Source organism: Colossoma macropomum, unplaced genomic scaffold (genome assembly GCF_904425465.1).
Source record: "Colossoma macropomum unplaced genomic scaffold, Colossoma_macropomum, whole genome shotgun sequence".
NCBI lineage: Eukaryota > Metazoa > Chordata > Actinopteri > Characiformes > Serrasalmidae > Colossoma > Colossoma macropomum.
In genome coordinates this window covers 14,919,627-14,934,433 of record NW_023494785.1, presented here as the reverse complement: position 1 = coordinate 14,934,433, position 14,807 = coordinate 14,919,627, and the positions used below count along the sequence as shown (strand labels likewise).

The 14,807-nt window shown below is 40.6% G+C and overlaps 1 protein-coding gene across 1 annotated transcript; it reads right to left on the bottom strand.

The window, feature by feature from the left end:
- Positions 1-4,346: 4,346 nt before the first annotated feature.
- On the bottom strand, positions 4,347-8,271 carry scrt1b (scratch family zinc finger 1b). The gene is made up of 2 exons (XM_036578865.1): positions 7,995-8,271; positions 4,347-5,271 (listed from the first exon to the last, which is right to left on the bottom strand). Exons 1-2 carry the CDS (start codon positions 8,107-8,109, stop codon positions 4,553-4,555), a joined length of 834 nt encoding a protein of 277 aa, XP_036434758.1. The 5' UTR covers positions 8,110-8,271; the 3' UTR covers positions 4,347-4,552.
- Between the last annotated feature and the right edge of the window lie 6,536 nt (positions 8,272-14,807).

The following is a 14,807-nucleotide window of genomic DNA, read 5'->3' as shown; positions in this document are numbered from 1 at the left end:
AAAAAGGCTCTTCACACTCACAGATCTTATTTATCAAAATGGTTCTCAAAAGAACATATCATTACAAGGTTTTTTAGGCAACCAAAAGTGCTTTTTCTATGATTTTACTACAACAAACCCTTTGGATTCCTTTATTTTTGAGAGTGTACCTTGCAACATATTTCACTGACCACCACTGAGAGGCATCTCTAGTTAACCAATGGCAAGCACATACAGGTCACATGTTGTGCTCTTCTAATCCCAGCAGTCCTAGCCTGAGGTGTGCAGTAGTGTTAGACTCTTACTCAGCCATGAGGCCGCGATTCTACATGTATTCCCTCCCAGTCAGGCGGTGAAGAGTCTATGTCCAAAGGCAGCGCTTTTCAGGATGTCTGTTCTGATAAGCGGTAACACTCTCTGAAGCGACTGCTCACCAGCTAAAAAAAAACCTTGCTCGCTCCTGCCCCGTGGCTGCTAGCTATACTGAAGCGTGGCTGAGTGAACTTAGCCTGCAGATATCTCTCTGTGGAACCTCCTCTTACACCATGAGGTATAACGTCTACACTCAGTCTGAGAGGTAAACAATGACCATTATAGAGGTATTAAAAGAACAGCTGGTGTTTACCATCTTTACAATAAACCAGAAGCAATATGAGTTAACACATTTAACTGTTCATAGCACACTTTCTGACAGATCTAGATAAAATATTCAGTTTGGCACACATAGAACAGCATAAATTCTGATTCAAATAAATAGAATAGTAAACTTGACCTGGATTGAGAACTGTTAGGATCGACATTGCCCACCAATATTTAGGACCTGTTAATTTTTTCACAATCAGATAGAACACTTTTAAAGAGCTATAACTATTAAGATGCAGTTCTACACAGTAAAATCCTTAATTTCCTTAAAGTTAAATTAACGCTTCACAAAAGAGTTGTTCAATTCAAACAAATGTGGATACTTCTAATGCCATGTTGTCTTTTCATCACAGCTTGGGTACATGCCTTTTTCACGGGTGCAGTATGAGAGTACAGGAGTACAGTGAATATTAAAACATACTTTCTAAAATGTTATTCTAAAATCTCTGTGGCCCTGTAAAGAACACTGTTAAAATGCTTTAATGGTATACAGAGAGTAATATAATCAAATACATAAAATAGAATAGTTTGTTGGAATTCCACAAAAACACTAAATACTGAAGCTGGTTCCTCAGATCTGAAGCTCATTCCACAGTTCTGAATTAGTTCATCAGATATTAACTAGTTGTTCAGATTTGAAGCTGGTTCCTCAGGTCTAAACTAGTTCCTCAAAATTAAAGCTGGCCCTTCAGATCTAAACCAGTTCCTCAGATTTGAAACTAGCTTCTCAGGTCTGATCTTTGTTCCTCAGATCAGAAACTAATTCGGAGCTGAAGTTGGTTCATTAGCTTCCTCAGCTCTGAACATCCTCCTCAGTTCTGAAGCTAGTTCCTCAGGTCTGAAGCTCATTCCACAGCTCTGACTTATTTCGTCAGATCTGAAACAAGTTCTTCAGATCTGATGCTAGTTTCTCAGCTCTGAATTATTTTAGGAGATCTGAATCTAGTTCGTCACATCTGAAGCTAGTTCTTCAGATATGAATTAGTTCCTCGTATCTGAAATTAGTTCCTCAAATCTGAAGTTTATTTTTCAACTCTGAATTAGTTCCTCAGTTACATACTAGGTCTTCAGGTTTGAAGCAGGTCCCTCAGCATTGAATTAATTTATTAGATCTGAATTTATTTTCCTGAATTCTGAAGCTAGTTCTTCAGATTTTAAGTAGTTCCTCAGATCTGAAAGCTAGTTCCTCAACTCTGAATTAGTTGTTCTTCAGTTCCTCAGGTCTAAACTAGTTCCTTAGATCTGAAGCTGATTTCTGATTTCCGAGTTAGTTCCACAGATTTGATCTTAGATTCTCAGATCTGAAGCTAATTTCTCAGATCTTTGCCAGAATCCTGACTCTAACTTTTCTTCTGTCAAAGATTGCTTTTCTAGGGAATGGTGTTCTGATCACCTGTGAAGCGCATTGCAGAATGTGGCTGTTCTGCCAGTCTCTGAGCGCGAGTAAGATTTGTGCTGAGCCCTGGAGCTGCCGTCAGGACCCCGTGATCCTAAAGTGGAGCGACAGGGATGTAAAAGCAAACAGATCAACGTGTGCAGCCCCTCTCGCAGCTGTCTGCGGTTAAATAATGGCTCCTGCTGATTCCACCCTGCCAGCGCAATTACCCGCCGCTCTGGAGACTCGAGTGCACACTCTCCGAACACTCAGATAATGATTCCCCACAAATTGATGACACCGGTGGCCTCGTTTGCACAAGCTAGATTAACCTAAGAGAGGGTCTAGGTTTTTTTTTTTTTGCTGTTCTGAGGGAGCTGAGTGGGTGATAGAGAAATTCAGTCTGAGGCAGCAGCAGCATTACTTATCACTCACCACATTTGTGGAAACTCTGTAAACACTTGACTCTTTCTTCAATAGGTATCTTAGAGTTCAGAGTTTTGTACCTAATATAGTCCAGCAAAAGTTTTGTAAGTATTTCTTTTGCATTTCTGCCAAAGACTCAGAGGACTAAATCAAACAAGTTACATGGTGTCGAAGATTACAGAACAAAAATGATTTAACAGAATTTGTATGACTCTCAAAACTAAAACCTACATACTATCTACTGAAACTTCACTAGCAGGTAATTATTACATTACATCACCGATACAGTACATACCACAAAGCGTATTTCAAAAACAAGACACTTTATAAAGCACTGTTGGGAATCGAAGTCACCTAACATAAACTGGACTGAATGATGTTCCAGCTTTCTGGTGTAAAGCTGAAAGGATCCTCTATTGCCTGTGTGTGCTGTACAGTTTCAGGCTTGTGCTGCAGTCCATCATTCTGCTGTTTGCTTTGTCAGAGTGCGTGCATTGATTTTCATTCATCAAGATTAATTGGCCTATTTAATAGACTAATTTCACAGAGGAATAGCAATAATCAGGAACAAACAAGGAACAGACTGGGTTTGTTTACTTCATCTTTATTATGAAGTGCCACAAAATGCCTGGTGCCTTGTGCTTTTACATCAGTTGAAGACTGGCTCAAAAACCGCAGGACATTTTATATTTGATTCAGAAATCTCCTGATCAGGAGTCAGCAGACTCGTCTACAGTTGTAAAAAGGTTCTTCTCTTCAAATGAGTATTTACATTTAGGCTACATCACCTCTTTAAACTGAGCTTCTCAGATATTCCTCATTTATGATACAAAAACTAAGGTCGGTCTAGTACAGTAATCTCTACCTGAATCTAGGGTTTTGTGCTACTTTCTCTCTAAAACGAAGTGCTTTCAGCGGAAATCTGAGGGACACCCAGGCAGGAGAAAAGGATGAATCTTGCATTAATCCGAGCCTGAAGTGCAGTGCAAGTGGTTTACAGCCCAGCTGTGCAGACGTTTGTCTTCCTTGCTACTGGCAATCTTCCTCATCCCTTCGGGTGAACTACAGAGGGAGCCTTTACTTTTCCAGGCCTGGTGTTCCAGAGATTTGGAGAAATGATTCTGAACTGCTTAGAGCAGAGTTACAGCACTTCAAGCCTACGTCCTAAAACTACGTTTAAATTAGAGGCAGGCAGTGCATAACAACAGAGCGAAGGAAAAAGTGGTTTATACTTTTCTTTTTAAGTCTTGGCGACTTGGCTAACTCTACACTGGCATTTTCCCTGATGTGGTTTTTATTTTTTTTTTTTTCCATTTGATTATTAGGAGATCAAAACATACCTGATTTTAGAAAAAGCTGCTATAGGTAATAGTTCATTATTTTCAAAAAATACCATGCATTACGTGATTATTGCTGTATATATCCTCACGAGAATCCCAAGAAATATTGCCCGTTGTTGTCTATCTAAGTTTTGGCAAAATGATAAGCTTTATGCTATTGGCATAGATTCTTCTTCTTTTTTTTGCATGCATTACATAGGCATTTAAAACCAAAGAAGTGGAAAATCATTCTCATGGATTCAAACGCTTTGGCATGTTAATAAGATAAAAACAAAAGAAAAAAAGAACTCAAAAACGTACAGAAAAATGTACAAACATCTGCCTTTCATGAAAGGAAAGTAACGGTCTATGAAAAACAAACAAACAAACAAATAAATAAATAAATAAATAAATAAATAAACGTGTCAAAAATTACCTCAATTGTGACTAGTTGTGAGGAGGGGGAGGGGGGTCACTTGCAGCAGTATGATAATATCCAGTAATAAGAAAAGAAACAAAGAAGAGTTGGAAGTCATTGATCAGCACTGTGTCACTCAAACCTGTCTTCCAAATCCAGAGCGCGCGCGCGCGCACGCGGGGGGGGTGGGGGGTGCGCACTGTCAGGACGTCTTTCTGGGGACACGTTGCTGTGAGGAGATGCTGAGGGTCATTAATCCCCTCAGGCACGCAAACAAAACCTTGTGCTACTGTTGCTCTCCGTTCGGCTCGAGCTGGAAGTTCCCACAAAAATAATAATAATAACACTGTCACGTGGAGCCCGAAACAGGTCTCCTCTCGTTCCTCAGTCTCCTCAGGCCTCGAGCGCCGAGAAGGCGCCCTTGAAGCACGCGGACTCGTAGTGCTTGTTCAGGTAGGACTTGAGCGCGAACGTCTTGCTGCACCTCTTGCACCTGAAGTGCTTGAAGGCGGAGTGCGTCTGCATGTGCGCGCGCAGGTTGGAGCGGTCGGCGAAGGCTTTGCCGCAGTGCGCGCACGCGAACGGCTTCTCGCCCGTGTGCGAGCGCATGTGGCCCTGCAGCAGCCACGGGCGGCTGAACGCCTTGCCGCACACGTCGCACTTGTGCTTGAGGTCGTGCGTGAGCAGGTGCATGGCCATGGCCGGCATGGACACGTACGCCTTGCCGCACGTGGGGCACTTCTTGGCCAGCTGGCTGTCCAGGCTACGGTGCGTCTGCTTGTGGCGGCTCAGGTTGGACGACGTGGCGTACGTCTTGCCGCACTCGCCGCACGCGTGCCGCTGCGGGGCCCGCGCTCCGCCCGCCGCGCGCCGCCGAGACCGGCCGTCCGTGATGAAGAAGGCGTCCGCCGCGTAGCCCTCGCTCACCGCTGCGTCCCCGTTGATGTAGCCGCCGGTGAGCGCCGACTGCGGGCTGTCCGGCTGACTGTCCGAGTCGGGCGCGCCGTAGTCGCTGCGCAGGCCGTCGTAGAGCGGCCCCGGAGAGGGCACTTTGACGGCGCCGTCGCTGTCGCCATCGTAGGCCGTCGGTGTGATGTAGTCGCTAATGTATCCTGTAATAAAAGCGCGGAAAGAACAAGGCCTCTTAGTCAATTATTCATGTTCGCAGGAGGAATGTGGAGACGCAACGATTGGGGTTAATGGACTCAGCAGCCTCGCTCACACCTTTTATTCCCACTCCGGCGATTGGCGGTGGCGTGAGATGCGGCTGCTGCATAAGTGAGTGAGTGAGTGCGTGATTGAGTGAGTGCACTTGGAGCATGTAGGTAAAACACGCGGGAAAAACATGCATGACATTTGGAGTATCAGCGACTTTTGGAAACTATAAGATTGTACACAGTGAAGCCACCAGTTCTGAATGAAAATTTACAGTGCTGGATTAACATCTGCAGTGATGAATTAACATCTGCAGTGCTGGATTAACATCTGCAGTGCTGGGTTAGAATCTGCAGTGCTGGATTAACATCTGCAGTGTTGGGTTAGAATCTGCAGTGCTGAATTAACATGTACAATGCTGGATTAACATCTGCGGTATGGAATTAACATCTGCAGTGTTGAATTAACACCTACAGTGCTGGATTAACATCTGCAGTACTGAATTAACATATACAGTGTTGAATTAACACCTACAGTGCTGGATTAACATCTGCAGTTCTGAATTAACATCTACAGTGCTGAATTAACATTTGCTGTACTGGATTAACATTTGCAGTGTTGAATTAACATCTACAGTGCTGTGTTAACATTTGCTGTACTGAATTCACACCTACAGTGCTGGGTTAATAACTGCAGTACTAAATTTACAGTGCTGGGTTAACATATGCAGTGCTGGATGAAACAGAGTGCAGGATTCATAGCTGCAGTGCCAATTTAACATCTGCAGTCCTGAATCAACATCTACAGTCCTGATTTATCATTCACAGTGTTGATTTAACATCTGCAGTGCTGAATTAATGTCTACAGTACTGAATTAACATCTACAGTGCTGATTTAACATCTATGCTAATTTAACATCTGTACTACTGAATTAACATCAACAGTGCTGAATTAACATCTGCAGTGCTGAATTAACATTTGCAGCACTAAATTAACATCTACAGTACTGAATTCACATCACAGTACTGAATTCACATCTATAGTGCTGGATTAACAACTGCAGTGCTGCATTACACTTGCATATACATCTACTGAATTAAACTCTGCAGGGTTAAACTGACACCTACAGTGCTCGATTAAATTCAAGGGTGCTAATTTTTTTTTACATTGTTAAAATAACACTGTTTAATCAATACCTACAGTGTTGAATTACACTATACATGTCTAGACTAATATCTACTATTGATGTGTTTTTAACACATACAGTTCTGAATTACATGTTTAATGAACACCTACAGTGTAGGATCAACCTACATGGTTGAATGAACCAACACCATTGAATTAACATCTGCAATGTTGAATCAACACGTGCACAGCGTTGGAAATAACACATACAGTGTCAAATTAATGCTTACAATGTTGAAGTAACACCTACAATGATGGATTAACACATACAGTGTTGGATTAACACATACAGTGATTGATTACACCTACAGTATTGTATTAACCTCTACAGCAATGGACTACTACCTACAGTGTTGAAATAACATGATGAGTGCTGGTTTAACCTCTACAGTGTTGAATTAACAAAGTTTAGAGTGGTTATTTAACACCTACAGTGAGAGCTTGACTCTCATAGTGTCAAATCGTCTAGAGTTTTAGATTAACACCTTCACTGTTGAGTAAAGTGACTCTCTGCAGTGTGAACTAATATGTGTTCATTTAACATCTTCACTGTTCATAGACATCCAGCTGGAACCAAATGAACTCTGAGGATTTTGCCACACACATATTAAATGTTACTTTTTTCTCTACTTCATTAGTCAGCGGTGGCATGAGATGCATCAGCCATGTGTGTAAGAACAAGCTGACTCCAAGACATTTGGAGTGCCGTTGACATTTGGATCAGATAGTGACTGTATGCGCTGCATGTCTGCAGGCCATTCCAATAAAAAACAAACAGACTAGAGAAGCCTTAAAGCCAGCGGTCAGTGGTTGGTTGTGGCATGAGATGTGGCTGCTGGACAGCACTTGGAGCATGTGGGTAAGAATGTGCACATCGCAAAGCTTTCAGAGCACCAATGAGTGGCATTTGGAGCCTAGTGTACAGTAACTGCACACAGGAAAATCCACAATGTAACACCTACAGTGTTGTTTTAATTCATTCATTCTTACAGTAAGCATTCAAAAGCAGCTGGATCCAAATGAACACTGATAGCAGATGTAATAGCAGCACATCCTGTTTGTCTGCAGGTCACTCCTATAAACTGAAGAAGCAATGCACAACAAGTGCATGCAACAATTACAGGCATATTCGCAGACAGTTAACAAAGAAAACATGGATATTTGTAGGCTGCATATATTTTCAGAAGTATAATATAAACTGAGGATAAGATGAGTAAAGACATGCAGCTTAAAGCCTTTTTTGATGGAGCAGAGAAAGCATCATGCACTCATTCGTTAAGAGCAACTTGTAGGTGGTTAAGAAGTGAAGCAGCGTGACTGTCTAAGCCCTTCAAACAGGTTTGTGTTCCGCTGTTTATGTGTGGTTTTAATCAGAGTTAGAACTTCGGACGTTCATGTGTTGCGCTTTTATTGTTCTTCTCGACCCTAGGCGTGTTTAGGCTGCCAGACAAACAGTGCAGAAATACCTCAACAAGCCCGAGAGACTCCGGTTTACCTTTCTCGTGAATCCGCAGGCTGAGATCGCTCCTGGACCTGCCGTACGCGCTCTCCAAATCTGCGGAGGAGAAATCATCGAGCTTAACCTTCTTCACCAGGAAAGACCTTGGCATGTTTAGAGCGACCAGCACCGCGTCCTCTCTTCATCCACCGCGGAGCAGAGGAGCTGGACGGAGACCAGAGATCCCTGCAGGGCCAGCTATCGGACACCCGGGCAGAGGAAACACTCCGGCCGTCCTGCGCGAGCTTCTTCGGCTCGGGTGCTGCTCTCGGTTTCTGCTCCGCGCGGGCGGAATGAAACTTCAGCACTGGACAGCTCCCGCGCAGCAGCGCGCATTAGGCTTCCTGTCACTCCACCCGTATTCAGGCACAGCCCCGCCCACTGCGATACCATTGGTTAGTACAATGTGGAAAAAAAAACCTGTTTAAATACAGTAGAGGGGAAATTCTGCCAGCAAATTTTTGGTAGTACGCTTTTAAATAATAGTACATAGTTCTGTATTTTGTAGATGCAACAGAGAAAAACCCTGTATTTACAGGAATTTCCATTATTTCAGGCACTTTGATTTGTCATTTTATGGCCTTTTTATGACTGTAACCTATATATATATATATATATATATATATATATATATACATAACATAGTGAGTAAATATCTTGGTATAAAATATCATTAGGCTAATTAAAAGAAAACTGTTTATTCTTGTTAGTTTACAGGTCGATGGACTGTTATCGTATTTATGTTTTCCAGTATTAAAAAATAACCAAAAACAGAGGTAGCATCGAGCACTTTCCCTTTTAAAACAGTACAGACTGAACTGTGTAATATCTCTACTAGCCAATCGCAGCTCAGTGGGTGGGTTTTGCCTGAATACAGGTGGGAATCAAAATAGCTTCTCGTAGTGACAAATCTCTCCGCGTTAGCTGAGAAAACAAACAGCCTGGGTGTTAAAACTGAAGCCCCCACAGAAGTGTGCAGGTTGAAGCCCCGCTCCAGAGGTGTTTACTGAGCTGAAGGTTGAAGGTGCCTGAGGTTTTATGATGAGCTGAGGCGATCAGGTGGGAGATGGAGAGATGGAGGGGCTTCATTTTAATTTAATCTATCAGAAATCTCCCCGGGATCAACGTTGGGTGAAAATGATTTATTGATGCTGTTACTCTTCTCCTCGTCTCATTTTCTTTCGTGCGGGAAGATGCGCCATGTTTCTGTAAGATAAGACTGGAATTTATTGTTTTAGATAGAAAAAGAAAAGGACAGAACAGTCTGGATTTAACCACGGAACAGTTCTAATTGTGGCTGCAGTATTAATTACTGCCCAAAAAAAGACTGACGCGACTCTTTCATGTGTGCAGAGATGCTGAGATGCTCTTTCAGTACTGTTTGGCCTACTTTCCAAAAAACAATCATTTATTACGACTGCTTTTTTGTTCAGAAAAAAGTAATAATATATCTGCGTAACGTGTGGTTGGTCATCTCTGCAGACAGTCTGCATAACTGACATATAACTCTGTATTATATAGAAATATAATATCTGTCCTGATTACTGTTTGATTTCTTTCTAAAATCGGTTTACATATATAACCTATTTCTCTTTCATGAAAATGCTCAAGAAAATCTGAAGGTGAAGTTTTAATGCAGTCAGATACTAGAACTTTTGCCACAATAGAAAACTGACCACAAACAGACATCACGAACAAGCAGTGGCTTCTTAACTCTGATCATAAGTACACTGTGAAAAATGTTCCCTCAAAGTTACAACAGTGATTTTAAGGTCCAGCTGTCTACCTTAAATAAGTTTGTCCTAGTGGAAAAGTACATATTTGTACCTTTTCATAATCTAATGTTCTAAAACAGAACAATAAAATAAAAAGCCTGGAGACGAGACGGGGTGTGTGGAGTCAATACAACTCAGAAAATATAACTTCAATGGATTTTGGATTTTGGTACAATTACGTTCCCTGACTAAAGGCACTGAGATGTAGCCTTGAGGGAACCACCCCAGTGACAGTTTCATACCTTTTTTTTCTGAGAGTGCCCATTTTGGCCTGTTTATTTTTAAGAGTGTAAGATATCAGCTTCTTAACTCCACTTCAGTCCATCACTGTTAAAAATAATGGTGCCAAAAAGAGTTATTTTAGTTCACTAAGGAAGCTTTTAATGGATGATTCTTAAAAAAAAAAAAAACGTTTTTGTCAATGACATTTGCAAATGTGCAACATTTTGAAAGTTTAAAGGGTCTCACTCTATTTGGCTAGAACACTGTAGCCCCCCATTGATTATCTACAGATATTCAAATTGCTAACACAGTATCTGGAGGAAGTCAGTTGATTCTGGTATGTGTTAGGGTTTGGGTTAGGGTTCAGGCAGGGGTGTCACTGGAGTTGTACAGACAAGGGAGCTAAGCTTTTACTAAAGGAGATCTGGGGCATGCTGCCCCAGGAGAATTTTTTAATGGCCCTAAAATATGTGTTCATAATGAACTTTTGGAGAAGCATTAGGTTGAAAATTGATTAACAAATGGCCGTTTGGTCAAGTTCGTGTACAGTAGATCTGCCTCTTTATAGTTTGTATTAAGCACAGATCCATGACTTAAATACTACCTCCATTCTCTCACAACACACACAGACTAAGCAAGTCAGGGAATGTTATCTCCTCTCTCTTAGATAAGCTGCAGGTCTTAGGTTTTAGATTAGTATAGTCTCAGTTAGTGCAATCTGAAAGAGTGTGATTTTGTTCTGTAGTTATGCCCACATGTTTATTAATCTAGGTGACAGAATTTCATGGTCATAGTGACATTTGACAGCACAGATATTATATTTTTGCAAATTATTTTTATTTTGTCTCACAAATGACATATTTATATATTTATGATATATTTAACTAAAGCTCCTCTAAAACTGGCAAGGGGACACCCTTGGAACCAGGTTGAGAATGTAAGATTAGGTTTAGGGTCCAGGTTAAGTATAAGATTAGGGCTAGTGTTTGGGCAGCAGTGTAGTCTATGCAGGTTTATGCCATATACCCACAGGGAAACCACTAGGATTTGCATATAACCCACTTAAAAATGCATAATGATGTTTATATCTAGCTGTTATTATCACTGTGTGTAATAGTGACAGCTAAATGTTGAATTAACATCAAAAGTCAATACTGAACTGCTATGGAAATAAAACTTTGACAGGCTGACTCCCTCAAGTTGTCTGACAAACTTCCAATGTTTTACAAATGAGACCCTGGCAAAACCCCTCCCTTTAAAGGGGAGTTCACTGATTTTTCAAAAATTCTGCACAATTTACTTGGAGATGTAAACAAAGTCATTCAGAGTTGTTTAATATGAAATGGTTCATTGCAGAGAAACTTACCGACTCAGATTTCTTTGAAGTAGTAATAGGAACCAGGCACCACAATGTCTACAATACAAATATAGACATTTTGAACCTCACTGAACTTTTGAGCAAAATGTATACTGGCGATGGAATGATCACTGTTTACTAGCAAGCATAACTAACACTGGAAAAGTTTAATCGGCCCCTGCACTTGTAAAGTATCACATTTAATAACCAGGCCATAAAATATTATACTTTCATGAATGTAATTAAATATTTACTTACCTTCCAGTAGAGGAACAGTGCTGCTTTTTCAATTCAATGTCATCTACATGTATTGCTATGTGATAAAGATTCTCACATTTAGACTGTGATCTGTAGGCCCCTAGTTTTATTCTTTTAGGCTGCAGGGAAATCACAAAGGTTATGTATGAAAATTGTCTTCAAATGCACACTGGAGACCTTTTTGTTGTTTTGTTGTTTTTTCTGAAATTTTGGATCTTTTGCTTCAAATCACAATAAATGGATAAACAGGATAAACAGTCTATCATGCCATTGAAACTCCATGCAACTCCAATAACTCCAAGCTTATCAGACGTAGCAACAGTAACCAATTGGGGTAGGCTTGACACAGGGTCTTCGACCTTACTGTGACTTTACTGTTGCCAAGGTTATTGTTGGAGGCAGAAAAAAGTAAAAAGTCCTTTACAATCTAGATAGAGTCTAGATGTTCTCTATAGTTCAGCAGAAAAATGCTCTTTTGCCACATTCGTGTGTGAATGCTTGCATGGTCTGTGATGGATGATCCTGAGTTGAAGTTAAAGTTAGCAAACTATAGTTAGATCAGAACTTAATTTGCATGATAATGAACATTAAGTAAAAATACCTAGCATTAGAAATATACTAAATGAGAAGGATTTAACATTTTATAATTGCAGTAAACTTGGTTATTTATGTAGATAGTTTTAGTAGTTCTAGTGTTTAGTTCTACTGCTTTGTGCTAGCTAGGCTAGTCTTGCTAACAGCTACTCAAAATATACTTACTACTTCAGACTAGACTACACCACTGGATTAGGGTTAGGTTAAATGAATGCAAATGAAAGGTAAAAATGGAAATAAAAGGTAAGTATCTACAAAGTGTACTGTCCAAATAAAGAGATAGAGATAAAAGAATATACAAGTTCTACACCAAAGTTTTTTCCTAGAACTATATGCCCAAGTCAAGAACCAGTGAGGAACTTTTACTTTATAGCAGTGATTCAGTTAGAATTTTGGGCAAAATATCAGAGTTAGTACATCCTAATGCAGTCTGTAGGATGTGTGAAGGTGCTGTGTGTGTCCGGTTGGGAGGGAGGCTGGTTCACAGCTGGTGCAGGAGAGAAGGAGGAGGAGGAGAGCAGGCAGGCTGAGCAGCTGCCGTTTCCCCCTCAGCGAGCAGATGGAGCCTGCCGGGGACAGCCAGGGGAGCGGAGGACCAGGCCAAGGACCACCAGCACAGGGATGGAGGGAGAGAGAAAGAAAGAAAGCTCAGCCCTGGACAGCTCCCTGCTCGAGGAGAAGTCTGCACTGCAGCTTTGTGTTTCTAATTAAAAAAGGCAAGGCAAGAATCTGCATGTCATTTAAAAAAGTAAACTCAACTCTTTAACTCTACCTAAAAACACAACCTAAAATGTCAATATTGAGTCCTCTCAGGTATTTGCTCTGCTTTTAGACTAGAGCTGGATGAACTCAAGGATGGGTATGTATTTTATACTATTCTGGGGCTGCTTTCAGAGACAACACTGCTTTTTAAAAGTATCTTCTTAATAGAAAGAAAATTATCAGCTTCACTGACACATCCTGTATACTTGGTAAATAAATATGCTTCTTTTTTAATGTATTTATTTAATATGTTTAATTTGCTCTGTTTTATGATTTTCAGTAAAAGTTAAGAGAAAATACTTTCTGAGTATTTTGAAATGATATTGCTTTTACATATTCTCAGGTATATTTGTGAGGAAAGTTATCTATTTTTACTGAGTTACATTTTATTTGTTTTTATTTTATTCCTTACTCCTTCATTTGGCTTATTTCCATTTTATTCTGTTGGCTCATCTCATGAGCTGCTTTGCTTTTGTGCTCATCTCTCATTTTTTAACTTTAGTATTTTATTTCAGACCAAAAGGATCCCCAAAGGAGAAGAAAAGCTCCTTTGCTGATAGATGGTAGATGTACTAGGTGTTCCTCTGCAGGTCTACAGGGATATGGGATGTTTTTTTACTCAAACTGTGTTTTGGCAGCTCCTTTCACCTCCACTTCAGCTGTAATTTTATGAGTGTAGTGCCTTCACAAAGTCTCTTCACTCCTCACTCAGTTAAAGTGTAGATATGACTGAACTATAGCATAGTTACTGTACTGTGCAAAAGTCAGAGACCACCCTTTCATAGTCAAAATGACCATTAAGTACAAGTTTCAGGAAAAAAAAAACATTTAACAGAAAATTACACAGAAGCCTTAACAATATATAAAATATAATATCACTTTTTTCAGTGTTTAATGCATCACCCTCTGCCTTCACTACAGCTTCCATTCTTTTCAAAGCAATACAAAGAGATATTTTTCTACACTTTCAAAGTTCAGTCTTAGAAGTTGGTTGCATTTTCTCTCTCTCAAAGATGAAAGTTTTAACCTCTGCAAAAACATCTCCTGAAAAGTGATTAACTTGTGCTTAATGGCCATTTTGACTGGAAATTAAATAAATAGCAGGTGGTCTGGATAAGACTGTCTGCCAACTGCTGTACACATAAGTTTAAAAACTAGATTTTATAGTATTGTAGTGCTACCAAACAATTAGAGAATTAGAGAATTTAATGGTGAAACCACAGTTAATAGAGTCCTGTACAATCTTGAATTTACTCAAAAATGCTGTGCAACTGGTTGCTTTACCTTTTACTTGAACCATGTTTTTGATGTGCCAGGCACACAGGGATGTTGTCTTGCAACAGTTCTAGTCTAGAAGAACCGAGAAATCAGTGTGATGTTCATGTAAGGATGCCAGTGCAGTGGTGACCTGAAGTAGACTCTGGATGTAATTTCCATTCAGAGAGTCAGAGATGGTTAAGAGTTGCCTTTTGGCTCACATCTCTCTTCTACACTCAAGTCATCTTAAATGAGTCAGATAGTAGAACTATCAGTCTTTGTCCACAGCTCTCCGTGCATACACGCACCCGCACACACCACCAGCACCAGCAGCAGCAACAACAGAAGGCTGAGTATCCTGATGAAGGGGGCCGCTGGGTATTGTCCCTCGGCCTGCTGTCGCAATAACACAAAATACTGCTGAGTCCACTTCTCACCAGGCACCTCAACACATACACACAGAGAAGTGCTGGGCTAGGAGCAAAAAAATAAACACCCCCCTCACTATTCCTCCTCTTTTTTTGATGACTTCAAATGAAACACAATACACCATACATTAGCAAACCCGAGGCCAAAACGCTCCCC